General features: G+C 43.1%; 2 protein-coding genes across 2 annotated transcripts in view; one reads left to right on the forward strand and one right to left on the reverse strand.

Annotated features, from left to right (window-relative positions):
- LOC139394729 (clathrin coat assembly protein AP180-like) overlaps positions 1-8,522 on the forward strand; it is a 51,349-nt gene extending 42,827 nt beyond the window's left edge. Inside the window, exons 20-29 of the mRNA XM_071142818.1 lie at positions 1,464-1,607; positions 4,343-4,417; positions 4,756-4,980; positions 6,016-6,213; positions 6,321-6,339; positions 6,514-6,607; positions 6,975-7,052; positions 7,181-7,294; positions 7,727-7,820; positions 8,035-8,522. Coding sequence (XP_070998919.1) covers positions 1,464-1,607; positions 4,343-4,417; positions 4,756-4,980; positions 6,016-6,213; positions 6,321-6,339; positions 6,514-6,607; positions 6,975-7,052; positions 7,181-7,294; positions 7,727-7,807 — 1,028 coding nt within the window. The 3' untranslated portion in view covers positions 7,808-7,820; positions 8,035-8,522. The remainder of the gene's footprint in view (positions 1-1,463; positions 1,608-4,342; positions 4,418-4,755; positions 4,981-6,015; positions 6,214-6,320; positions 6,340-6,513; positions 6,608-6,974; positions 7,053-7,180; positions 7,295-7,726; positions 7,821-8,034) is intronic.
- A 1,877-nt stretch (positions 8,523-10,399) lies between these two features.
- On the reverse strand, positions 10,400-15,793 carry LOC139394714 (inactive serine protease 35-like). The gene is made up of 2 exons (XM_071142816.1): positions 15,582-15,793; positions 10,400-12,584 (listed from the first exon to the last, which is right to left on the reverse strand). Exons 1-2 carry the CDS (start codon positions 15,589-15,591, stop codon positions 11,278-11,280), a joined length of 1,317 nt encoding a protein of 438 aa, XP_070998917.1. The 5' UTR covers positions 15,592-15,793; the 3' UTR covers positions 10,400-11,277.
- Between the last annotated feature and the right edge of the window lie 11,577 nt (positions 15,794-27,370).

Below are 27,370 nucleotides of genomic sequence, written 5' to 3' on the forward strand. Positions count from 1 at the left end.
TGATAGACCGCATCCAATTTGCTGAGTAGAGTGTTGGAGGTTATTTTGTAAATGACATCGCCGAAGTCAAGGATCGGTAAGATAGTCAGTTTTACGAGGGTATGTTTTGCAGCATGAGTGAAGGATGCTTTGTTGCGAAATAGGAAGCCGATTCTAGATTTAATTTTGGATTGGAGATGCTTCATGTGAGTCTGGAAGGAGAGTTTACAGTCTAACCAGACACCTAGTTATTTGTAGTTGTCCACATATTCTAGGTCAGAACCGTCCAGAGTAGTGATGCTGGACGGGCGGGCAGGTGTAGGTAGCGATCGGTTGAAAAGCATGCATTTAGTTTTACTTGCATTTAAGAGCAGTTGGAGGCCACGGAAGGAGAGTTGTATGGCGTTGAAGCTCGTCTGGAGGTCTGGAGGGTAGTTAACACAGTGTCCAAAGAAGGGCCAGATGTATACAAAATCACTGCAACCTGTATGTTCTGTGAATGGAGTAGTACACAGCGTTGTACGAGATCTTCAGTTTCTTGGCAATTTCTCGCATGGAATAGCCTTCATTTCTCAGAACAAGAATAGACTGATGAGTTTCAGAATAAAGTTATTTGTTTCTGGCCATTTTGAGCCTGTAATCAAACCCACAAATGCTGATGCTCCAGATACTCAACTAGTCTAAAGAAGGCCAGTTGTATTGCTTCTTTAATCAGAACAGAACAGCTGCTAACACAATTGCAAAAGGTTTTTCTAATGATCAATTAGCCTTTTAAAATTATAAACTTAGCTATCACAACGTGCAATTGGAACACAGGAGTGATGGTTGCTGATAATGGGCCTCTGTTCTCCTATGTAGATATTCCATAAAAAATCAGCCGTTTCCAGCTACAATAGTCATTTACAATGTTAACAATGTCTACAGTGTATTTCTGATGAATTTGATGTTATTTTAATAGACAAAAAATGTGCTCTTCTTTCAAAAACTAAGACATTTCTAAGTGACCCCAAACTTTTGGAAGGTAGTGTATATATAGTACCAGTCAAAAGTTTGGAAACACCTACTCATTCAAGTTTTTTTCTTTATTTTTACTATTTTCTACATTGTAGAATAATAGTGAAGACATCAGAACTATGAAATAACACATATGGAATAATGAAGTAACCAAAAAAGTGTTAAACAAATCTAAATATATTTTATATTTGAGATTCTTCAAAAGTACACCCTTTTCCTTGATGATAGCTTTGCACACTCTTGGCAAAGCATGCCATTCCATGAGCGCAGCATTTATTTTTCAACTCAAATCAATGAGCCCAATCAGTCGTCCATGACAACAAAATCTCTAATCAAAAAACCAAGTCCATATTATGGCAAGAACAGCTCAAATAAACAAAGAGAAATGACAGTCCGTCATGATATATATAACGTATATAACGCTGTTTTTTTCAAAGTGTGGTAAAATGCTCTCTTCTCTCATTCTGTAGATGCATTCTCTGCTATGGCTCCAGCACCAGCAGTGGCTCCAACTCCAGCTCAAGCCCCGGATCCAGCTCCAGCTCCTGCCCCTGCAACTGTCTCTCCTCCCGAACCTGAGCCCTCTGCACCTGCACCTGTCATTGACCTGCTAGGTGCGTACTGAACCACGAAATCCACCACTTCCTCTACACCTTCATGGATTTGACTCATGCTGAGTAACATGTGACCTTTTCCATACTCTGTTCATCTTTTCGTCTTGTGTACTTTGTTTGCAGTGATTTTATAAATTGACATTTCTCCATTAGCCAGCAGCATACCACCCTGCATACCACTGCTGGCTTGCTTCTGAAGCTAAGCAGGTTTGGTCCTGGTCAATCCCTGGATGGGAGACCAGATGCTGCTGGAAGTTGTGTTGGAGGGCCGGTAGGAGGCACTCTTTCCTCTGGTCTAAAAAATATCCTAATGCCCCAGGGCAGTGATTGGGGACATCTCACTGTGTTGGGTGCTGTCTTTCAGATGGGACGTTAAACGGGTGTCCTGATTCTCTGAGGTCATTAAAAGATCCCATGGCACTTATTGTAAGAGTAGGTGTGTTAACCCTGGTGTCCTGGCTATATTCCCAATCTGGCCCTCAAACCATCACAGTCACCTAATCATCCCCAGTTTACAATTGACTCATTCCTCTTCTCCCCTGTAACTATTCCCCAGGTTGTTGCTGTAAATGAGAATGTCTTCTCAGTCAACTTACCTGGTAAAATAGTTGTTGTTGTTGTTAAATATAGCTGTTAGGTGTGAAGGATATTTGAAGGTGTGAAGGATATAACAGTGGGGAGCTGTTCATGTGTACGTATCTTCGTAGCCAGGGTAACAGACCCTAGATACGTCTAGATCTAGGAGAGAGATAGTGTAATATGTTTGGTGTAGCAGTATATACCAGAAGTTTTCCTCTGCATCTGGTTTTGGATTATGTAGCCAATGTAGCATTGCTTGCTAGTTAGCTGTGTATGTCTTAGTAGCAGCCATTGAGCAGTGACCGTCACCCGACCTGAAACCAAAAAGTACTGTCTCCCGCATCAAGAAACACCTTTTGATTTTCAGGTTACGGCTTCTTGAGTTGCGTTGTTTTGGTGTGCAGAGAGTTTTGAGTTCATACACAGGTTGAGACGGAAATTCTACCCTCTTGCAATTGCATGGTACTTAGAGGTGTGCGTGTATGCTTGCGTGCATGCGTGCACGTGCTTGTGTTTTGCTGCAGGGTTGGGGAGTAAGGGATTACAAAAAACGGTAACTGTAATCCATTACGTTACCAGCAAAAATGATTGTAATCAGATTACCGATACTTTTGAAAAAACTAGATGATTACTTCGAGGATTACTTTTAAATTCAGAAAGGATGTTTGCAGAAAAAAATATTTTACACTTCTCTGTTTTCTTAATGGCATTCAAATCAGCATTGAAAAAAGGCACAAGTTTAAGTTTGTTCCACCTGAGCGAGTCTGACCACAAGTCAGAGACCACTATGATGACACAACATATGTGTTTGATAGATCACGAGAAAAGAGCAGGAATAGTCTTTTGTAGGCTACAGTCCAAGCTATGTCTTCCAATGGTGCGACTGCTGTCGGCATCCAAAGATGATCCAACTTGAATAAACGCTTGGAAGTAAGGATGACAACAGTGTTGTAGTCTACGGCTTTACGGATATCACTTATTATTGATATATACATGGCGCATTGATGGGAATCACACTGCTGCTCTCTCATTTAGCTATTTGCGCCTTACGGATTGTGGTTGTTGTGGATGGCTGTTCACAAATCTAAATGTGTATTTGAACCCAATAGTGGTTGAATTCAAGAAGTTTAAGCTGCCTATCAATCATTTTTTTTAAAACCAGTGGACAGCCTGTGAAAAATGCGCTCTTGTGCAATGGAATGGCATGCTTTGTGTGCAAGAGTGTGCAAAACTGTCATCAAGGCAAAATGTGGCTACTTTGAAGAATCTCAAATATAAAATATATTTAGATTTGTTTAACACTTTTTTGGTTACTACAAAGTTTGGACGCACCTACTCATTCAAGGGTTTTTCTTTATTTTTTAAAACTATTTCTACATTGTAGAATAATAGTGAAGACATAAAAACTATGAAATAACACATATGGAATCATGTAGTAACCAAAAAAGTGTTATCAAATATAAATGTATTTTATATTTGAGATTCTTCAAAGTAGCCACCCTTTGCCTTGATGAAAGCCCAATCAGTCCTCCATGACAACAACATCATAAAAAGTAGAGTAGAGCTGGCTAATACGTCCTTAGTTTTGGGGTCATGCTCAGGTAAAACAATTTGGCTAATCTATACTTCCATATTTCCAAGTCCTATTCTTGAAGATCAAGGGGTATAACATTTATTGGAATGACTGGAATTTTGATAGACTTTGATTATTAATGTGAAGATATAATTTAATTGTGTTGCTATCTGTAGTAGAAAGCGATGGGTCAGAAGAAGCCTACATAACTAACCCATAAAGTAAAATGTAACATCCATATATGGCCAGCTATGTAAACTTTAACACTGATTTATTCTGCAATAAATGTCTTTCAATTGGTACATACATTTTTGTCTTCTTCTAATGCCTCTTAAGGGGAAAGTCATCTAAAAGTAACGGAATGCAATCAGATTACATGATTGAGTTTGGGTAATCCAAAAGTTACATTAGTGATTACAATTTTGGATAGGTAACTAGTAACAGTAAAGGATTAAAATTAGAAAGTAACCTAGCCAAACCTGGTTTACTGTACAGTGAGACATGTCTCACTGCCTGTCTGCCTCCCCTCCCCCTCCCTTCCTGGCTCATGGCTAACTAACTCTTCCCTACTGTCGCTCTACAGACACATTCAGTAGTCCTACTCTGTTGGACGCTACGCCCGCTGCCCCTGGGGGACCAGAAGAGGATCTGTTGGGTGGTACGCACACACACACACACGCACACACACACACGTTTTAGCTTTAACCCAGCTGTAACACCATAATCAATGTCTCGGTGAGCAGCTAATTAGTAGAATAAAGTGAGCTGGATTAGAGTTGTAGTAAAAGCCTGCAGACTGCAGTTCTCCAGGAGAAGGGTTGGGAGCCCCTGCTCTAAGACAGCCATCTGCATTTGTGATTCATACTGCACGTACAGTATGTTAATATTGAGTACCGTGACACAAGGTAACTTAAATCAATGAAATTCTAATCAATGGAAATTAAAATCATTATCATCGCATATAATACCCACATTCAAATGGTTCCCCACTTTCAGGACTGATGTCTCCTAGCCTGACTCCCACGGCGGCCCTTGCTCCTCTGGCCCCCACTCTGGCTCCAGCCCTCGCCCCTACCCTAGCTCCTGTCTCAGCCCAGAATGACTTGCTGGAGGGTGGCTTCGACACCCTCGGCGCCCTGCCCCCACTAATCCCCGCCACCCCAGCAGCTGCAGACACAGTGCCGGCCGCAGCAGCACCCTCTGGTGGCTTTGATGCATCAGGTAGGGGACACTGTCTGCTCCATGTGTGTATCCAGAGGGAAGTGTGTGTGTGTGTGTGTGTGTGTTCTGCATGCATGACTGACGCTGCCAAGAATCACCGCCACTGTCCCTATTATGTAACGCTGAGGGATCAACGGTCACCCCTGCTCACGGTTGAACTCCTCAACACTGCTTCTCTCTCGCTCTCTCATCTCACATGCGCACATGCAGAACACTTACTACTGTGCTCCCCATCCTATTTCAACTCCTTCTTTCTCTATACGTTGTTCTCCCTCTTCCTCCGTCCCTCCTCTGTCACATACTACCTTTCCACATTTCTCCCCTCACATCCTTTCCTTGTCCACCCCTTCAATCCTCTCCTCTCGCCCACTCTGCCTTGGTCTCTTCCTGCCATCCCCTCTCTCTCTCTCTGTCACTGCTGGGTCATTGCTTGCTGCTACTGCGTAATTGGTGAGTTCACAAGCCTTTCTCCCCATAGTGCTTTGCAGTATGAGCTGTTTTGTCACGTTCCCCATTTAAAAAAATATATATTCAATTTTTGTATGTTTCAATATGTTTGTCTCATGTATGAGACAATGTAATGTATGTATTTCTCCCATTTGTAACGTTTGCCAGATTCTACCCTCATTTTCAACATAGTGCCCTTTGAAGCTGCGATGCTGGCACTGTGGTAGTCTAAAAGCACATTTAAACACAGTTATAGACTTGAATGTTCAGATAATGTTGTAGTGATTGCCTTACAGTGGCTATATATTAATCTCTTGTGGGCATACTACATAACCATAAAAGGTACCAAATTACGCAATATTTTTATTCTGGGTTAACCGAGATTAGGTGCGTATTGTTTCTGCCCTGTTCGGTGCATGCATTGCACACCAGAGTACTGTACTGAATGCTATTGTTGTGGTGAGGAATTGTATGGTGATGATTTCACATCTGCCCCCTCTTTGTGAAGATTAGGGATAATAAAGATTTTATTCCATGCTGTATGTTTCCAACATCTTACTCCCCTTGTTTCTACCTTTTCCCTCAAAGTTTTTGGTGGATTAGGGGACCTACTGATGCCAGCCATAACACCCCAGTCCACTGGGGGTAGTGTGGGCAGCACAAGCAGTGGTGGGGGGAATACCAAGGTGGCACCCGCGGTCGGGGGTGGCATGGCAGGTGCCACAGCTATTAAACGGCCATCCATCGGGGGCGACTTGGACTCCTCACTAGCAAACCTGGTTGGAGGCATGTATTGATCACACCTGGACAGCCTTGATGGTTGTGATTACTGTTTTTTTGTCCGTTAAAAATGATAAAAATGATTTCTGAAATAGCTTTTTTCTCTCTTGCAGATCTGGGGATTCAGAAAAAGTACGGACGGAATTTCTCTGTGTTCGTGCTTGCGTGTGTGTGTGTGTGTGTGTGCATGTGTGTGTTCTCCTTTTCTTTGTGTGCTTCCTAAATAACAATCAAAGTCATGCGGCATCTAGTGTGTACTCCCAAACCTTCCAGCTAGCTGATGACAACTTTGGTGTCCTCGTATAGGGACCATCAGTGGAATGACAAGAAGCTGACAGGAGGATCTAACTGGACCCCCCAGGTAGCCCCTCCCAGCTGGGGCGCTCCTGGGCCTATGATGGTAAAAGCCTCCACAAGCCTCCCAATATTAGCAAAGAACCGTTATTGGGACATTTAAAATTGAAATCAAATCAAAGTTTATTGGTCATATGCACAGGATACGGGTTGTAAATAGTACAGTGAAATGCTTACTTGCAAGCTCCCCTCAACAGTACAATACACATTTATGGGTGCAGCTGTGAAGAGAGTCAGTCCCCAGTGATGGACTGGGCAGTCTTCACCACCCTCTGTAGAGCCTGGAGAGAGTAGAATTTATGTATATTGGAAATAAGCTGTGGACTTGAATGGGAAAGGATTGTTCAGGAATGGAAATTATGTTCTATGATGTAGAGCTGTGAACCGTTTTTGTCTTGACTTCCTGTTTCTAGGGTGGCCCTGCCCCTGGAGCCCCGGGTGCCCCTGGAGCCATGCCTCTGTCCATGGGAGCACAGCCTGGCTTTGGCATGGTGAGATACTGGACAGGATGCCCAGAAGCCAACATGGACAGCTATACTTAGAAATGAGCTCAGTGCTCTTATTCAAGTCAGGAAGTAGTTATTGGTCAATTCCATGAACCCCTTCCATCTCTTTCCAGGCCTCAGCAGCTGGATCTGGAGTTTCCATGATGCCTCCCATGATGATGGGCCAGCCAATGATGGGTCAACCCATGAGACCACCCCTGCCAGGAGCTGCAGCACCAGAGGCACCGGTAACACACACACACACATGCATGCACACGCACACGCACACAGATACACACTCACATTCATTCTCAGATTTAAAAAAATCCAAACCCTCAAACACATACACAGGAATGTGCACATAAGTATACAGAATCACCTGTTACTCCTTCAGTTATAAACTTATTAAAAGGGGAAATATACTCATATATTCTTCATTAGTCCACTTTTGATACATTTTCATAAAATGATGCATGTCAACATTCATGTTTTTTCAAGATATATTGCTTTTAGTCTCCCGATGACCAAAGTCAAAGTGCAAAACATCACAATAAGACTTTTCTACAAAGTAATCACAGGCTTGCTATTTGGAAAGGAATGAGTATTGAATGTGCAAAATAAAGATATTTTAAAGGCAAGGTATTTGAAGTGGTCCTCGATTCGTTCTTTCTGTTTTCCAGCTGTCTCCAGGACCTGCTGCCACCCAGAGCAAAAAGCCCAAGGACCCACTGGCAGACCTCAACCTCAAGGACTTAATGTAATCCCCCAGCCCAGGTGTGTGTTCAGGACATTAAACTCTCATCCTGGTGTGATGCTAGTCTTGCCTGATGTCAGATCTGTTTCTGTGGTTTTGACAACTTATGATTGTTGTCATGCCAATGACTATAGGAGTTGGTTATACAGCACAAAGAGATCTGGGACCAGGCTAATGCTAGTCTTGTGTCAGTGGCCAAACTTAGGATATGTTTTTCTCCTTATTGTCTTCCAGCTCTTGTTTTTCTGGAGCTGGGCCCTCTGGCTGCCTGTCTTATTTTGGCATTCTGTACATCCCGGGACACCAGAGACCCTTCTCGGCTACTCACCCATAGGAGACCCCCTTCCTCCACTCCACCCCCGCCCCCTGTGTAATGTTGTAGCACAAACTGTGAAAGTGAAACCTTAGTGAGAAAAAACAAGTGTGTGCTTAACTAGATGTAACCCTTTGTCTAAACAAAACCACACAAAACCTACAAAAAAAATGTCTATAAAAGCAAGCCAGAAACCCGAGCAGAAGCTGAAGGCGTATGTGCTGTATGTAATTTAGATAATTTTTTCCAGTAGTGTTGGCGTGTTGAGTTGAATGATGGATGCGTGTTTGTTTGGTGCCCTCAGCTCCACCTTCGGCCCTGCACTGGCCTTCTGATCACTCTAGAGGGGGAGGGGCTTCCACCCTGCCTCACCCTGATTGGATAAGAGGGGTAAGCAAAGCAGCCCCGTCAAGTTCTTCTTCGGTGGTGTATATACATTACACTGGGAAATCTCTAAGGATTTGTCTCTACTCTGTACAGTATGTCTGTGGAAGAGCATATTGATGTGAATCTGATATCAAATTGTATGAAGTCATGTGACCATTATCTTATTTCCTTTCATCTTTTGAACGTATTTAGAAACAAATATGATATGAATATATGATTGATTATAAATAAGCAACAATAAGCTCCTGAATCCTAAATTACCATCCAATATTTTTTTTTAATGATGTTCAGTATATTTATACGTTTTTTGTCAGCGTTTATTTTTCTATTTATTTATTTTTTAGATTTGGGGCGTCATGTCCAGCTTTATTTGTACTTCCTCTCTCTGTTGACATTGTTTGTGAATCTGCTGTAAAACGTTTTCGGATATTTTTATCAACAGATCATATCTTACCGCCTATTTTCAGAGAAAATGTGTTTATATTTGAGTTATTCCTATTTAAGAGGAAGGTCAAACAGTGCATACCAGGAGCCAAATCTTGCCAGTATCTCATATCTCAATGCAGAGGAGAGCAGTCTTTAGTTAAACCACTAAAACAAGTTGTGTACAGTAAGTCTACTTCCTGGTATCACCGGCACTCTCCCTATGGACCTATCACTGTCCTCCTCGTCAGTGGTCTGCTGTTTGATTTTCATAATTGCTCGTACTTTATTATTAGCATTATTACTATGACTAGACCACGGTTGGTACTGAAAATGTAGTGTTATTTTTGTATTTGAGAAGAAACAGAAACATCCTTATCGTCCTGTTCCCCCCCGCCCCCCCCCCCCCCCATCCCAGATGTTGTTACATGTTTCCGTTCGGTTTCCTCCCGCCTTGTTAGTGAATCAGTAATATTGTACATGGTAACATGGGCGGAGCGGAGAGCCTGTGTATACCCAGTCAGAAGAGGACACTGTTGAACAGTGTGCATTCCATGTCTATCTAGGCAGCTGTTTAGAACCAGTGAAACCAGTCCTGTGCCGTATATACCCCAGATATAACAAATACTGTGTTGTGTCATTGCGAGACTGTTTCGACAATTGTTGTGGGGGAAAAAAATATGGATTTCAAAAAATGGGAAAAATTCATTTTCATTATTGAGTTATTTTATTATTATTATTTACTATGCCCCTCCCCAGTGCATGTAAGCCCTTTTAGATGCAATAAACTCAATGATGGAAAGAATGGACCATTACTGATCGCCCATCTTTTTCTTATATTGATAGATCAGAACATGGATGCATTGCATTTTTAATCCGGTGCACTAAATGTCATGACATAGGAATGACATCAATAGGCGTAACCTGGGTTGTGTTCATTAGGGCGCACAATTGAAAACAATTTTAAAATGTAAATGACTGTTTCTTATTGGATAAGTCCAAGAAGTGCCTAATGATCATGACCCTGGCTACAGGCATAGATGTGTCATGGATACATACAGTACATCACTTCTCCTCATGGTAAACACACATACAAGTTGTAATCTTGGTTTAATTGTTGTTTTTTCAATCATGGTGAAATGTTATTCATTTTATTGTGTTTGGTCATCAATGGCAAACTCGTATACATTGTGGTACATAATAAACAAGATGCATCAGCATGAACACTTTAGAATGATGATTGTTATCATCACATACCATTATGGCATTTGTTGTCACCACTAGCCTTCAAATGACATGAATCTAATGGAAAACTGAATATCGAAATAACGTTTTTAATCTGAAAGCTCTGTTACATCAAATCCCCTGTGTAGCCTCATATTAAATACATCGTTACAGTACTAGGCTACCAAACATATATTCCGATAGGTCTCCCCAAAGTGCACAATTTTATATTTATGAAATTAGCACCAAGTCTCTTGATAAGCACCATCATTTTTATGTGTATGGCAATGAAACCACATTTTAATGCACTGCTAGGGTAAAAAAAAAAAAGAACGAAACGGTAGGACTGAAAACAATCATATTTTTTCCAGGATCCCTTTGGAACCTTTCACTAATTAGTCATGGAAACATAATCTTATAAGAAAAGGTAGTTTTACAAAAAGGGACATTTACAGGAAACTCAAAAGATCTACATATACATTATTTTAAACACCAGCACGTTGATTTAGAAAATATTTAGAAAAAAGTCAGTTATAAGCTCTTAATATACTCAAATGTTAATTTCTCAGAAAAAAATGTTGCTTTCTTCTGGGTCGTTCACCAAAGCCAATGCAAACTTTCTTGTTCCTTTTGCTAGAAAAGGGAACACATTTGAAAATGTTGACATCTCTGCGTTCATTAAGGCTGCCTGGAATATATGAAATAACAAGCATCACTCCCCTGAAACAGCTGAATATACAACATTCTATCAAAATTGGTCAAACCTAAGAATCTGTCAAAATATTCCCGTTATCATAAACACAGACCTAGTAGGACCTGGCAATATAAAATCATGATATTCATAAATTTCTAGAATGTTTGCTTTTTAATAATTTAATAAATTAGACAAGGCAGAACAGCCATAGTTCTCTTTGATCTGTTGACGAGTTCCTGTAATCAACAACAGGGAGTCTGTATGGCCGCTTGTGTGCGATGAATGCTGTGATGAGGCAATCTGTGCCAGTTGCCAGTGGGAAGCACAGGAGGTAATAGAGAAGAAGACAGAGGAAGGCAGTCGGGCAGGCGGGCCCCTGTTTCGTTCGTGATGGAGGGAGGAGGGTGGAGGGGTGTTGTGACATGTTGTGTGTCCCTCAGGCGTCCCGGCACTCGCTGGAATCCCCATGGACCCAGTAACAGATCTGGGCATACTTGAGGGGCGTTATCCTCACCGCCACATTGTAATCTTGCTGCGCCCCATTGCCGTTGACATCCACCCACTGGTGGCCTGAGAACACCCCGATGATCTTCCTCTTCCATTTCTTCTTGCCGGGCTCTTTGAGGCGGATGTAGACCCCGGAGCCGCTTGAGCCGGGCTTGGCGTCACAATACTGATACAGCAGGTCTTTGGACTCCTCCGACACCGAGCAGAAGCGGTACACCAAGTTGTCGGGCCGGTCATCGTCGAAGCCTGAGAAGTGGATCCTGCCGGCGGGCAGCTTCTTGACCGAGGGGATGACGCCCAGGTCCATGTGCTTGACCTTCTGGGCCTTCTTCAGCTCCAGCACGGCATAGTCATAGTCAGCCGCCACACCGTCCGACGCCCCGCCTTTGAACCAACCTTTAGGGACCTGGGTCTGCTTCACTCTGGTCCACCGGAAGGATGGCTTCTCTACCTCTGCGCTGCGACGACTGCGGCTCTTTCTGTCCTTCCCTTTCCCTCCTTTCCTCTCTTTCCCTCCATCTTTCTCTTCTTTCTCTTCTTCTTCCTTGTCTTCTCCCCCTTTCCTCCTCTTGCCTTTCCCCCGTCCTCTCTTCCCCTTCCCTCCTTTCCCACGCCGGGATTTCTCCTTGAGGACGCCCACGCGTAGCTTCTGTGCTCCGCTCACGTAGTCCTGTCCGTCGTGGATGCAGTGGGCGGCCGTCAGGACGTGTTTGGGGGATAACAGGACACCAGAGCAGCCCGTGGAGATCTTGACGGAGGTGGAGAAGGGGTACTTAGTGGAGAATTGCTTGTCAGCGATGCTGAAGCGGGTGTCTGTGCCGTAGACCTCCCGTCTGCGGCGCGACTTGGAGGAAGTGGAGGAGTTCCCAGCAGGCCAAGCGTTGACCTCGTTGAGGCCCTGCACAGACACGGAGGTCAGGGTGCGCGTTCCGTTCTCGTACACCGTCTCATAGGACAGGAACTCCTCCAGGTCAGCCAGGGAGGGGTCGGGGAGGCGACGCTGGCACTCAATCCCACAGGTCCCGTTCAGCTCTCCCTGAGGTTTGGCCATGAAGCCGGGGCTGCTAAGGGCCACCGTCCTCCTGTTCCTCACCAGCGGCAGCTTCCACTGTGGCCAGGTATACTCATCATCTCTTCCTGTGGCCTCCTGTGCTTCCACAGCCACCACCACGACCAGTGACGTCACTGAGAGCAGGAGACACAGGGGTACGGGGCCCATTGTGCAGATGGGCCTGGCTCTGGAGGGGAGAGGGGAGAAAGACACTATAAGGAATGGTGGAGAACACTGAGGTGCAAGTACAGTGTGCTGTCAATGCTTTGTCAACATGCATGTGTTTTCTTTTTAAATGGCTTCATATGTCTATTGAACAGAATAGACAGAAAGATTTTTTTTTAAATGTGATGCTGCTCTACTTCCACAACATACACACAGGCAGTATAGCCAACCAAATCTGAGATGGGTTAGTAAAAACTTTCTACTGGAACACATTTTCATGTGGTTGTCACAGAAACCACTGTTGCCAATTTACAGTTTGAGGCATCCATCTGTTGTTGGTCAAACTTTTCAGCTGGGATGGGATGGCATTTCATTTGGAGGGTATTTTTTATACGTCTGACTCCGAATAGAAACATACTCAGACAAAGATAAATGAGGTCAAATCCTCTCTTCCCCAAAATACATCCAGCACCAGCATGCCACATCCACAGGAGGGCAATGTAATCCAGAAAATTAACGTCTCACAAGTTGCCAAATTCAGAGCACTGAGAAGAAGCGAAGCTGTCAAAAAAAGTGGGCTGTGCCTGTGGCTAACAAAAGACCCAAGAGCACTCCTTGTTTACTAGCACAGTTGTTTTCATGGACACAGCCATCTTCAAAATGCTCATATCAACAAAAAGAAGGTGTAGCAGCATCTTCATATGGAAACGATTAAATATAACTGACAGTCTCAAGAAATCATAGCATTTCATTGAGTTGACATAAGAGCTGTGTGGTTGAGAGGAGATTTATGGAGCCTGAGGCTGAGTGGAGGCTGTGGCTAGTGGGGAAGAGAGGAGGAGGAGAGGACCATCACTGGGGCTCTGACTGTACTGAGATGGTGGCTTGGAGCTTAGCCACATGGTTAGCCTTTAGCTGTCAGTAATGACCATATCTGGTTTCTCTTGGACTCTATGCTGCTCTCTGCTTCATTCCGCCCACAGTTTGAAGACGTAGGCCGACATGACATCACACAAGAGGAGAGTTAGCCTGTGGCCGAACTGAGGAGTAACTCGCTAAGTGTGAGGGTGCTAATGGGGCTGATAGCCGTGGAGGAAATATAAATCCAGGGCATTCTATTCATTCAACAGACCATCACTGCACTACCGAGCAGAGAAATAGCCCTTTGTCAGCAGCTGTGTAGATGTAGCTCAACCACAATTCTATACAGAGAATAGAACGGGGGGAAGTCATTTGAGCTACGGTGTAGTTCATAAAGGGGCCTAAGTAGTACTGCTGTCGTGCAAATCCAACAACCATTTCGAACAATGGTGGGATGGGATAGAGGTAAAATGAGGAGAAAAACAACCCGATGTGATTACAGTACATTCATCCAGCCTGTTTGAAGAGCCTAAATAGCCTTTGGCATGCTGACTAACATCTGGCCTTCCAAACGGAGGCCGAGCCTGTGAGGGAGGGGCGAGCGTCGGTGGTCAGGTGTCTTCCTTTCATTCCCATTCAATCAGATGCTAGGCAGTGTTAAAGTGAAAAGCCGCCAGGCGTTGCACGGTGGACGGATGAAGGAGATGGACGGTAGGAAATAATCTCATCAAAGGGTGTACTGTTGCATCGCCAACCATAGGCTACAGGGGACCAGGTCAGTTTGGCATTATCCAACCACACCTCCCACAGGGGAGTTCTCCTTCTTCCACCTCATGTAGCAAACCATATGCCCTGTCCGTTTCAGACAAGTGGTATGTCTACTGTAAGGGCAAAGGTCACACATGACCTATCCCAGGATAGCATGTATTATGCCATTTTATGGCATCTTAATGCAGTTCTGTCAATGGTAGGTCTTGACACCTGAGGATTCTGATTTATTGGCCTCGGTTTGTGTCTACAAATCAAATCGCTCAACTGTGGATGGGATAGCCATGTACACAACACCATACATCTTCAAACCAACCTTACCCTTAAATAAAACAAGGTAGATTATAAAAAATGACATAAGAATGACTCAATGAATTTTAAATGTGGTGTCAGGAATTTGACCCAGGTTTCTGGCCAAAAAGACACTTTCTCCCAGACCAAAAAATAGCACAAATTCAACAGAAAAGTGAAATTATTGAGGAAAGAGCAGAGACTGATATGTTGCCGGTTATAATTTGATGTTAAAGAAGGCCTGCATTTAACAGAGATTTTCCATAACAGTATAATCTCTCAAACGCCATACCATACACCATTTTCCACTCCAGCGCATGGTCGAAAGAATGACGCACAAGGCCACCAAAAGATGGTGCTAGATTACAATATCTCTCGCGCGTTCCTTAATTTCTTTGTTCATAATTCGGATTTTTATGGGAAAATATCCTCTAAAGTCATTGTGGAAAAATGTCGATACAATAAAAATCACTGCAAGCAAGGGTGTCCTCTTGGTCCTAAAGTGTCCTCTTGGTCCTAACTTCAGTAATTATGATGCAGATATGTTTTTGCTAATAACTAGACTATCACGCAACCTATCTTGGAAATGGAAAATGAGATCAACTATTGGTTATCAATAAAGCCATGAGTTGGCTATTAATATAAAAAATCATAATAACCGGACAAAATAGGTTTCTAATCTCAAGGTTAAATAAATTGTGTGAATTATAAATAATTGTTTAATGCTACTATATCTAAAATATTTGATTTTTAAAAAGTCTATGTGAAAATATATATATATAAGATTGTAGCCTAAAAACGAAACAAGAATAAAAGAAAATGAGTTAATGAATTAACCTACCACATTTGCATGTAAAAAGCTAACTCTCACCTGTTCCATGTTATTGTCTCAATGACTACTTAGACAGTAAAAAAAAATGCTTTAACAAATACAAATTATCATCCAAAACAATATTAGCCAAGTAATGAATACAATAAAATGAAAATTCCCATCAATTTATAATTTAGCACATTTTCAATATCTCCATTATCAAGAAAATAAACCAAAAACCATATTATGAAAATAATGAACTCATAATAAACAAAAGCCTCCATACCTGCTTGCATTCGATTGATCGATATGACAAATCCTCAAATCAGTTTTTTATTTCCAGAAAGAAACTGCTATTGCATTTAAGACGTCTTCTTATCAGTGGACGAAGTTCCCTTCTCCTCATCACATTTGCACCAAAGAGGCTGAGAGAAAGTCGCAGCAGCCAGAGCCCTCCGTGCGGGCTGCGCTTGATGCTGAGAGAGGGAGGAGGGAAGACAAGTCTGAAAAATATTTTTTCACTTTCGACAAAGCTGTTTACATAGGCGTACATGGGAGTGACCAGCCGGTTCAGCTAAAAAAAATGCTGGATTGATTGATTGAATGAATGAGTGAGTGTTTGTCAGTCTATGCAATCCAATAGTTATATATGGCCGTCAATGGGATACTGTGTTCATGAGATGCTGTTGCGCCCTATGAAATAAATATTACATTTCAGTGTCATTTTCTGCGCTTTATTCAATCGAGCTTTCATTCGACCGGGGACTGGAATTAGTTCCAGGGAGCCGACAATGGCACTCGCAGACTGCTTTCATTGTCGCCCGTCTGAACTCCCACATCTGCTGCACTTGTCTCTGTGCTCGATGAGGTGGTAAACACAATGGCAGGGGGTCTTTGCGCCATATGCACCCATGCCGCGACAGAGAGCACAATTCAAGAAAACATGCCAAGAATAGTGAAGCTAACTGTCCAACGGGGTATAGCGCAACCGAATGGATGCTCATTTCCGTTTTATAGGGAGGATGTGCTTCACTTGGATCTGCATCTGTAAAGATAAAGGGAACCACCCACACTAATCAGAGGAGGCTGGTTGGAGCAGCTATTTGACGATAGGCTCATTGTAAAGACTGAAATGGAATATATGGAAAGGTGTCTATCACATCAAACATATGGAATCCACATGTTTGATTCCATTCCATTAATTATATTCCAGTCATTGCAACGAGCTTGTCCTCCTCTAGCTCCTCCCACCAGCCTCCTCTGCCACACTTGACTATCCATGTACTGTAAAAAACAAAACAAATGAATCAGCATTATTTTTGTGAGTTGGGTGGACTTCAGAAGGACAAGGAATTTGAGCTAATGGATTGAACATTTGTTCACTCAACAAACTTTGCTCACAGCGAGCTGAATGTACAAAAACGTGTTGAGTAGAATTACAAATTAATGTTTGGAAGAGAACACTGTAGGGGAGAGCTGAGCCAAAGTGTTAGTTCAGCCACCCCTTGTTTGTAGGAAACAATACTGTCTGTGAAGGAGCCTGTGAAGGAAGAAACCACATGGAATAAGTGGCATGCAAGTTAGCTCCAAAAAAATGGATTTTCACAAAGTCAAATTATGAGCTTTATGAGCTTGTATCTTGACCAAAGTAGATTGCTTGAAGATTGTTGTATACAGTGGGGCAAAAAAGTATTTAGTCAGCCACCAATTGTGCAAGTTCTCCCACTTAAAAAGATGAGAGAGGCCTGTAATTTTCATCATAGGTACACTTCAACTATGACAGACAAAATGAGCAAAAAAAAAACAGAAAATCACATTGTAGGATTTTTAATGAATTTATTTGCAAATTATGGTGGAAAATAAGTATTTGGTCAATAACAAAGGTTTATCTCAATACTTTGTTATATACCCTATGTTGGCAATGACAGAGGTCAAATGTTTTCTGTAAGTCAAGACAAGGTTTTCACACACTGTTGCTGGTATTTTGGCCCATTCCTCCATGCAGATCTCCTCTAGAGCAGTGATGTTTTGGGGCTGTTGCTGGGCAACACAGACTTTCAACTCCCTCCAAAGATCTTCTATGGGGTTGAGATCTGGAGACTGGCTAGGCCACTCCAGGACCTTGAAATGCTTCTTACGAAGCCACTCCTTCGTTGCCCGGGCGCTGTGTTAGGGATCATGCTGAAAGACCCAGCCACGTTTCATCTTCAATTCCCTTGCTGATGGAAGTAGGTTTTCACTCAAAATCTCACGATACATGGCCCCATTCATTCTTTCCTTTACACGGATCAGTCATCCTGGTCCCTTTGCAGAAAAACAGCCCCAAAGCATGATGTTTCCACCCCCATGCTTCACAGTAGGTATGGTGTTCTTTGGATGCAACTCAGCATTCTTTGTCCTCCAAACACGACAAGTTGAGTTTTTACCAAAAAGTTATGTTTTGGTTTCATCTGACCATATGATATTCTCCCAATCTTCTTCTGGATCATCCAAATGCTCTCTAGCAAACTTCAGATGAGCCTGGACATATACTGGCTTAAGCAGGGGGACACGTCTGGTACTGCAGGATTTGAGTCCCTGGCGGCGTAGGTGTTACTGATGGTAGGCTTTGTTACTTTGGTCCCAACTATCTGCAGGTCATTCACTGGGATTCTGGGATTTTTGCTCACCGTTTCTGTGATCATTTGACCCCACGGGGTGAGATCCTGCGTGGAGCTCCAGATCGAGGGAGATTATCAGTGGTCTTGTATGTCTTCCATTTCCTAATAATTGCTCCCACAGTTGATTTCTTCAAACCAAGCTGCTTACCTATTGCAGATTCAGTCTTCCCAGCTTGGTGCAGGTCTACAATTTTGTTTCTGGTGTCCTTTGACAGCTCTTTGGTCTTGGCCATAGTGGAGTTTGGAGTGTGACTGTTTGAGTTTGTGGACAGGTTTCTTTTATACTGATAACAAGTTCAAACAGGTGCCATTAATACAGGTAACTAGTGGAGGCCTTAGGAGCCTCTTAAAGAAGACGTTACAGGTCTGTGAGAGCCAGAAATCTTGCTTGTTTGTAGGTGACCAATAACTTATTCTCCACCATAATTTGCAAATAAATTCATTAAAAATCCTACAATGTGATTTTCTGGATTTTTTTTCTCATTTTGTCTGTCATAGTTTAAGTGTTCCTATGATGAAAATTACAGGCCTCTCATCTTTTTAAGTGGGAGAACTTGCACAATTGGTGGCTGACTAAATACTTTTTTTGCCCCACTGTACATCAACTGGGGTCTTGATAAGCTACATTATGAGGTCCTACACCTAGCATGAAAGTGCATCCTTGTAGGCTAATATAGTCAGAATGTTTGGCCTAGGGTAAGTTGAGCCAATGGTCACCATACCCCATACAAATCATGATTACATTTGGTCAGTTTTATGCAATGTGTCATGCATATGAACTCAAGATAGTGCATTCTTGTTGTTACAGAGCTGACATCATCATGCCCCTTGTACACAAACATAAAACAAGCAGGGGTCTAGCCCACTTTGAGGGCAGCCAAGGAAGTGAGATGAGAGAAGATGCCCGTTCAAGCAGCAGCAAGAGATTTTAAAAAACACTGAAGAGGTACATTGGGAAGAAAAAAAAACTGTCACGCCCTGATCTGTTTCACCTGTCCTTGTGCTTGTCTCCACCCCCCTCCAGGTGTCGCCCATCTTCCCCACTTATCCCCTGGGTATTTATACCTGTGTTTTCTGTCTCTCTGTGCCAGTTCGTCTTGTTTGTTCAAGTAAACCAGCGTTTTCTCAGCTCCTGTTTTTCCTCAGTCGCTCTTTTTCCTCATCCTCCTGGTTTTGACCCTTGCCTGTCTTGAATCTCAGCCCGTCTGCCTGACCACTCTGCCTGCCCCTGAGCCTGCCTGCCATCCTGTACCTTTGCCATTACTTTGGATTATCGACCCCTGCCTGCCTTGACCTGTCGTTAGCCTGCCCCTGTTTTTGCAATAATCATTGTTACTTCTACAGAGTCTGCACTTGGGTCTTACCTGAAACCTGATAGTACGAACTGGTCATGACTGACTCAGCAGACTTGGGTAAGCTCCACAAATCCATGTCCACCCAAGGAGCCATTTTTAGTAGACACGAGGAGTTGCTTCGCGGTTTGATGGAAGGGTTCCAGGATGTGGCCGAACGTCACGACCTAGCATTGGACGCATTGCCGTAGAAGTTCTTTGGTTTGCTTACCAGGCAGCCTACCACAACAGTAACCTCCCAGCACCTCAGTAACCCGGTTGGTAGCAGCGCCGTCACCTCAGTTTCCCGGGAACCCCACTTACCTCCCCCGGAGTGCTACAATGGAGATTCCAGAACATGCCGGGCCTTTCTCTCTCAGTGCTCCTTCGTTTTCAAGCTGCAGCCTTCTTCATTCCCCTCAGACCAGCATACATTATTACGCTGATGTCCGGTAGGGCACTCGTCTGGGCCACGGTGGTGTGGGAGCAGCCTCAGTCTGGAGGTATTCGTGGCGGAGGTGAGAAAAGTTTAAGGCTCTGGTGTCCGGGAGAGATGCTGCCCAGAAGTTACTCCAGCTTCGGCAGGACTCCCTCAGTGTGGTAGACTATGTGGAGTTCAGCACGCTAGTAGAGGAGGCTACCTGGAACCCGGAAGCGCTGTTCGACACGTTCCTGCACGGATTATCGGAGGAGATAAAGGGTTCTGGTATGGACAGACTTAACTACATACAACAAACACAATTGCATTTTATCTATGGCAATCACAGAGATACTGTGATGAGATCCCGAGGTCCATTGTTGGGCCATTCATCTGCCGCCTTCACCTCATTTCAGCATGATAATGCACAGCCCCATGTCGCAAGGATCTGTACACAATTCCTGGAAGCTGAAAATGTAGCAATTACTCCATGGCCTGCATACTCACCAGACATGTCACCCATTGAGCATGCTTGGGATGCTCTGGATCGACGTGTATGACAACAATAGCCTTTGGAAGAAAATGTGTTGATGGAAATAAAAGGTCCAGTATTTGCTTCTTAAGAATGTGTGTATCATAGTGGACTCGGACAATGTGATGATGAGCTAGCAACTAATTCCTGATTGAGAGAGTGTGTGTTCAAAGTTGAGTGTTGGAAAAGCTAAGCATGTCAGCACATTGTCTATGGACCTGTGAGCTCAGGCCAGGGCCAGTGGAAAAAGCAGGGACTCTGGAAGATGGGAATGCAGCGGCGATTGGCAAAGCCCCAAGGAGCCAAGAAAAGAGCGATGGAAAGAATGTGTTCAATGGAGAGAAAAGGGAGGTACAGTGATGCATATTTGGTGGATTACAGGATGTCACTTGGAAACTGATCCACATGTAGTCACGTTGTCACTCACCTTGATGTACAGTAGGCTTACACTCACTGATGCTCTCACAAACATTGTAGAGCGCATCAGCCCCTCCTCCATGTGCGTGTGTGTGCGTGCATGCGAGAGAGAGAGAGAGGTTGATAAGGAACAAAATTGAGAGAGTGCAAAAAAGAGAACGAGAGAAAGGTAAGGTTGCGAGAGAGACAGGCTGGAAGAGAGAGTCATATGGAGAACGCGATAGCGAGAGAGGTTTAAACTTTAGAGGCCCTGCTGATCAATGGCAGTCTGTGTTCAGTGAGAATTGTGAAGAGTGGCTAAATGGCCAAATAAAGCGTGTGGCAGCAAAGGCTGGGTCATTACTGCCTACTGAGGTGGTTTAATGGTGTGGTCTGCCCATATAATAGACCAAAGTCATAATCGGTTAGGTTATTGTTTGAATCAAAGTTGTAAATCAGTACCCTGTACTTCACCTCTAAACTGAAAACAAATAGATATGCCTCCATGTCCCCTGCAGTTCATCTCTATACAGGGGGTACAGTAAGAGGACAGCTGGATGTTCAGGTCTTAGTGATTCATAGTGATTTATTAGGTTGAAACTGGACACTGGCTCCTTCGTCTAAAACATACACCATCATACATCACCCAAACGTTGAGCTGCCTCAACTCCCTAGAACACCCTTGAACTTCTGAATGCAGAAGGAGGACTTCCTGCAAGGGTGTTCCGAGGCACAAAAGCCCGTCTGTGCACCCCGCAGACCCTAAACATAACCAGAAACATCACTCACTGCTTTCCCATTTAGAGCCTCTCTCACCCCACATTCACGACCTTTGACTTTGGACTGCAAACAGAAAAGTTACTGTGTTTCCTTTGTCTCACGTTGAAGCGGTTGCCATGGCAACAGTCATAGGTTGTTATAGCGTATGGGTGGGGTAATTCTCTGACTTTTTGTTGCACATTCAGTCCTATAGGGGCACCTATGGCACTGACCAGTGAACCTGACAGCCTGAAAAGCAAGTCAGTTCCATCCACCTGATCTGCTTAGTAGGGTTACACTCCTTTGGATTACTTGTGTACGTATACATGAACAAATGTCACGAGAGCTCACAGACATTCAAACGCACGCACGCACGCACGCACGTGCTCACACACACACATACACACACGGTCCCACCGTGATCTATCTCTGAACCGTTTTTTTTACGATTGCTTGAGCACATTTGTCAAAACAGAATTCACTTTTTCAAAAATAATTAACATGCAGCCCCAAACTGAGACACGTTGGCCAAAATGACACATTTGGTTTGCAAAATACATTAAGACCCTAACCCTAACATGGTTGACCGTCTTTTATGTATCTGTGCCATTTGTTTAAACTATAATTACAGTATGCACCATTAAAGACAAGTAAACATATTATCACAGCATGTGAATCGTGTACAGATCCTCTGTGATATCACAGAACAGTCTTCTTTAGTCCCAAAATTATTTTTACCAAAGATGACCAACACAGAAAGAATGTCACTGAATATGAAAATCCAGAAACAAAGGCTTTATTTGACCTTTTACCAGATTAACTATCTTCCCCTCTGCCTCTGCCTCTCCTTTGTCCTTGCCCTCGGCCTCTGCCTCTCCTTTGTCCTTGCCCTCGGCCTCTTACTTGGTCCATTCTTACAAACAGTAGCTCAGAGGTGACCTCTTTCATGTGCTTAGAATTTGCATTGCGTGTGTGAAAGCAATGAGAAATGACGTTTTGCAAAAAAAATAATAGTGTTGTGCTCATTTGGTTATGATGGAGTGGACCCCAGTTTCATTAAAAGTGTCTTAGCAATCAAGAAAAAACTGTAATTGTAAATATCTGAGTAAAAGTTTAGCATGCCAAGTTTAACAGTAGAAACTGTAGCCATATTGATGGAAGGCTGACAGAACACAGATTCACACCTGCTTTATGAACTTATGCACGCACGGACCATAGGACTGACCTTGAACTCAATGATACCTCTCTACCGAACACCCTATGAGACATCTTAAATGGTGCAAAAAAACACAACCACTGGAAAGTATTCAATAATAGTTCATTATCATTGTAGACCTGAGAGCTAAATACACTAGATCCTGTTCAACTACCGTCCACACCTATGGACCTTTTGAGGAACTGTTGACCACTGGGACTGCATAGGTCATCCCCTGATATAGTCTTTCGTGACCAATTACGTACATTGAACAAAAATATAAACGGAACATATAAAGTGTTGGTCCCATGTTTCATGAACTGAAATAAAAGATTGCAGAAATGTTCCATGCGCACAAAAAGCATATTTCTCAAACACTTTGTCCACATATTAGTTTTACATCTCTGTTAGTGAGCATTTCTCCTATGCCAACATAATATCTTCTGTTGGGGACAATAAAAGGCCTCTCTAAAATGTGCAGTTTTGTCACACAACACATTGCCACAGATGTCTCAAGTTTTGAGGGTGCGTTCAATGGGCATGCTGACTGCAGGAATGTACACCAAAGCTGTTGCCAGATAATTAAATGTTTATTTCTCTACCATAAGCCGCCTCCAATGTCGTGTGTACAACCGGCCTCACAACTACAGAGCACATGTAACCACGCCAGTCCAGGACCCCCACATCCGGCTTCTTCACCTGCGGGATCATCTGAGACCAGCCACACGGACAGCTGATGAAACTGTGGGTTTGCACAACCAAAGTATTTCTGCACAAACTGTCAGAAACCGTCTCAGGGAAGCTCATCTGTGTGCTCGTCGTCCTCACTAGGGTCTGGACCTGACTGAAGTTCAAGGTCGTAACCAACCTCAGTGGGCAAATGTTCACCTTCGATGGCCACCAACATGCTGGAGAAGTGTGCTCTTCACAGGATTAATTCCGGTTTCAACTGTACCTGGCAGAAGGCAGCGTTTTGAACAGAGTGCCCCACGGTGGTGGTTGGGGTTATGGTAAGGGCAAGCATAAGCAACGGACAACGAACATTTACACTTGAGTAAAGTTACGTTAATAGAAAATTACTCAAGTAGTGAAAGTCACCCAGTAAAATATTCTTAAGTATCAAAAGTAAATGTAATTGCTAAAATATACTTAAGTATCAAAAGTAAAAGTTTACAGTATTTCAAATTCCTTATATTAGGCAAACCAGACAGAAACATTTTTTAAAATGTATTTACAGATAGCCAGGGGCACACTCCAATACTCAGACATAATTTACAAGCGAAGCATTTGTGTTTATTGAGTCTGCCAGATCAGATGCAGTAGGGATGACCAGGAATTTTTTCTTGATAAGTGTGTGAATTGGACCAGTTTCCTGTCCTGCTAGCTGTTCAAAATGTAACAAGTACTTTTGGGTGTCAGGGAAAATGAATGGAGTAAAAAGTGCATTCGTTACTTTAGGAATGTAGTAAAGTAAAAGTAAAAGTAGTCAACATTTTAAATAGTAAATTAAAGTACAGATACCCCAAAAAAGTACTTAAGTAAAAACAAAAAGTACTTAAGTATTTTTACTTAAGTACTTTACACCACTGACAATGAACACAATTGCATTTTATCGATGTCTATTTGAATGCACAGAGATACCATGATGAGATCCTGAGGCCCATTGTCGTGCTATTCATCCGTCTCCATCACCTCATATTTAAGCATGATAATGCATGGCCCGTGTCCCAAGGATCTGTACACGATTCCTGGAAGCTGAAAATGTCCCAGTTCTTCCATGGCCTGCATACTCACCAGACATGTCACCCATTGAGCATGTATGGGATGTTCTGGATCAACGTGTACGACAGCGTGTTCCAGTTCCCTCTAATATCCAGCAACTTCGCACAGCCATTGAAGAGGGGTGGGACGACATGTACACTGTATGTCCCTACTTTCACATGCACATGTACAGTGAGCTCCAAAATTCTTGGGACAGCGACACATTGTCACGTTCTGACCTTAGTTCTTTTGTTATGTCTTTGTTTAGTATGGTCAGGGCGTGAGTTGGGTGGGTTGTCTATGTTCCTTTTTCTATGATTTGGGATTTCTATGTTTGGCCTGGTATGGTTCTCAATCAGAGGCAGCTGTCAGAGGCAGCCGTTGTCCCTGATTGAGAACCATACTTAGGTAGCCTGGTTTCACTTTTGAGTTGTGGGTGATTCTTTTCCGTGTTAGTATCACACGGGACTGTTTCGTTTGTTTCACGTTGTTATTTTGTATTTTGAAGAAGAGGACAAGCGTTACACACATTTTTTGTTGTTTTGGCTCGGTACTCCAGCACTTTGGATTTTAAATGATACAATGACTGAGGTTAAAGTGAAGACTGTCAGCTTTAATTTGAGGGTATTTTCATCCATATCGGGTTAATAATTTGTAATTATTGCACTTTTTTTTATATAGTCACCCCATTTTAAGAGACCAAAAGTATTGGGACAAATACACTAGTAAAAAGTTAAGTATTTGGTCCCATTTTTCTAGCACGCAATGATTACATCAAGCTTGTGAATCTATACATTTGTTGGATGCATTTGCTGTTGGTTTTGGTTGTGTTTCATATTGTTTTGTGCCCAATAGAAATGAATGGTAAATAATGTACTGTGTCATTTTGGAGTCAGTTTTTTGTAAATAATAATAGATTGTTTTCTAAACACTTCTACATTAATGTGGATGCTACTATGATTACGGATAATCCTGATGAGTGACAAAGTTAGATGCACAAATGTAGATTTGTGCGTCTGCACTTTAACCTCATAGCCATTGTATCATTTCAAATCCAAAGTGCTGGAGTACAGAGCCTAAACAATCAACAAATGTGTCCCTGTCCCAATACTTTTGGAGCTCACTGTAAATTGATCACCCATATCTCTCACACACCACTCATGCACATTCCACATCCCCATCACATCCCATATCTCCACCTGAAGAAACCTGGCTACAACCAAGGTCATCCTAATGAATATCACCATTGAGAGTAAAACCTGTAGGCAGAAAGAGTAAGGATAACAAATGTCCCTGCTCATGAGTAAGACACTGTTCTAACTTAGAACATCTAAAGTTTAAAGCCTCTATGATTGATGAGATCGTAATTTGTGTTCAGGCACAGTAATCATAACTTCTGATGTTTCAAAGGTCACAGGAAAAGCAGCTAAGAGTATCAGCCCATAGAAATGTGCGGCCTAGAAATAGGATGTCTTGGGTCCTCTGCTGCTGAGGCATTTAAGGGCCCTGACTTTGTTGTTTCAATGATTTCTCACACAGAAGCCTCATTATACCGCATACAGAACATGCTTTGGCAAGGCACTGAAATCGCTCTCGCCATCAAAGCGGTCTGGTGCAATCAGCCCCGGTACAGTCAAGACATCTCCTCCCCCATCATCTCTGGTCCCAGTGCCAACATACACAGTGCAGCTAAACGGTTCATGCGTGAAAAGAGGCAACACAAACCCAACGTGATCCCAGTGCATGCTACACACAACCCACCCCCCCAGATCCAATGCAGCATTTTTGCAGTATATACAAAACCTTATGTCTTATCATGGCAATCCAATATGGTACACACACACAAGCACACACGCACACACAAATGCACGCACGCACACACATGCACACACACACACACACACACATGCACACACACACTGGTTTACTAAAATACTGTAAACTGCCGTATGCTGTTATTCTACACTAAAGCCTTAACACATCCTCAAGGACTGTGCAAACAACAATCCACGACTACATTTATACACGCTGAGACAAACAAGCTGACGTAGGACATGTAGTCAGGCTGACAGGCCTCTTGTTTATAGCGAAGACTTGGACAGAGGAGGTGTTTTCTTTAGAGAGTGTGTACTGCCGCCAGCCAGCACTCGGGACAGTTGAAGGGAGAAGAGAGGAGTCGGTGGATGACGAGTTCAGATGTTGTGCATAGTTGCTCTCTGAAGCCCGGACATGATTTACACGCTTAGTGAGAGTATCCAACTCAATAGCAAGCAGGCCTGTCACACACATTTTATAGTTACATTTTAGTAAACTAACCAGACGCTCTTATCCAGAGCAACTTATGCACGCACACACTCACACAAACAGTACATGTACACACTCACTCACACACGCATACTCAACACTCAAAAACACACACAGGCACGCACACACACACATTAACATACATATTCCTTGAGGTCAAACAGGTTATACAAACACCACCACACTATGTAAATCAATGTCTTCTGCCCCTGTAGAAGAAAGGTGGTTTTGTTGAAGCAAATCAATGACGTTTCCTGCCCTACCCAAGCCATGACGTTCAGCTAGCTGCTTTGAGAGACACATTTATTTTATAAAGGAGAATGGAATTCCACTCTCCTCTTCATATTTGGACACATTATTTAGACAGGAATTTAGAGAGGAAAATAGACAAGTAGAAGAAACAGTGGGAAGGGTGGGTGTGGGGAATGAACCACAGTCTCAGACTGGGTCATATATGTGCCAACAGCTTAGAGTGTTACCACTCAACCACGGGCTCTGAACGAGACAAGAAAAAACATTTTTTACTCATCAGGCCTATCCTCTGCCTATAAAATCAAAGATCACTCCGAATCTCCTGTGGATCTCAGTGTAGGACCTTGACCCACCAACTATTTGTGCAGTCACACCCCTTTCAGTACACCCTTTGCTGAGACTGTTGGGTCTCAAGCGGGTCTAGCTCTCTTTGTGGAGTTCTCCATAAATCTCTCTATCATGTGCAC

The sequence above is a fragment of the Oncorhynchus clarkii genome, chromosome 3 (assembly GCF_045791955.1).
Source record: "Oncorhynchus clarkii lewisi isolate Uvic-CL-2024 chromosome 3, UVic_Ocla_1.0, whole genome shotgun sequence".
Classification (NCBI taxonomy): Eukaryota; Metazoa; Chordata; class Actinopteri; order Salmoniformes; family Salmonidae; genus Oncorhynchus; species Oncorhynchus clarkii.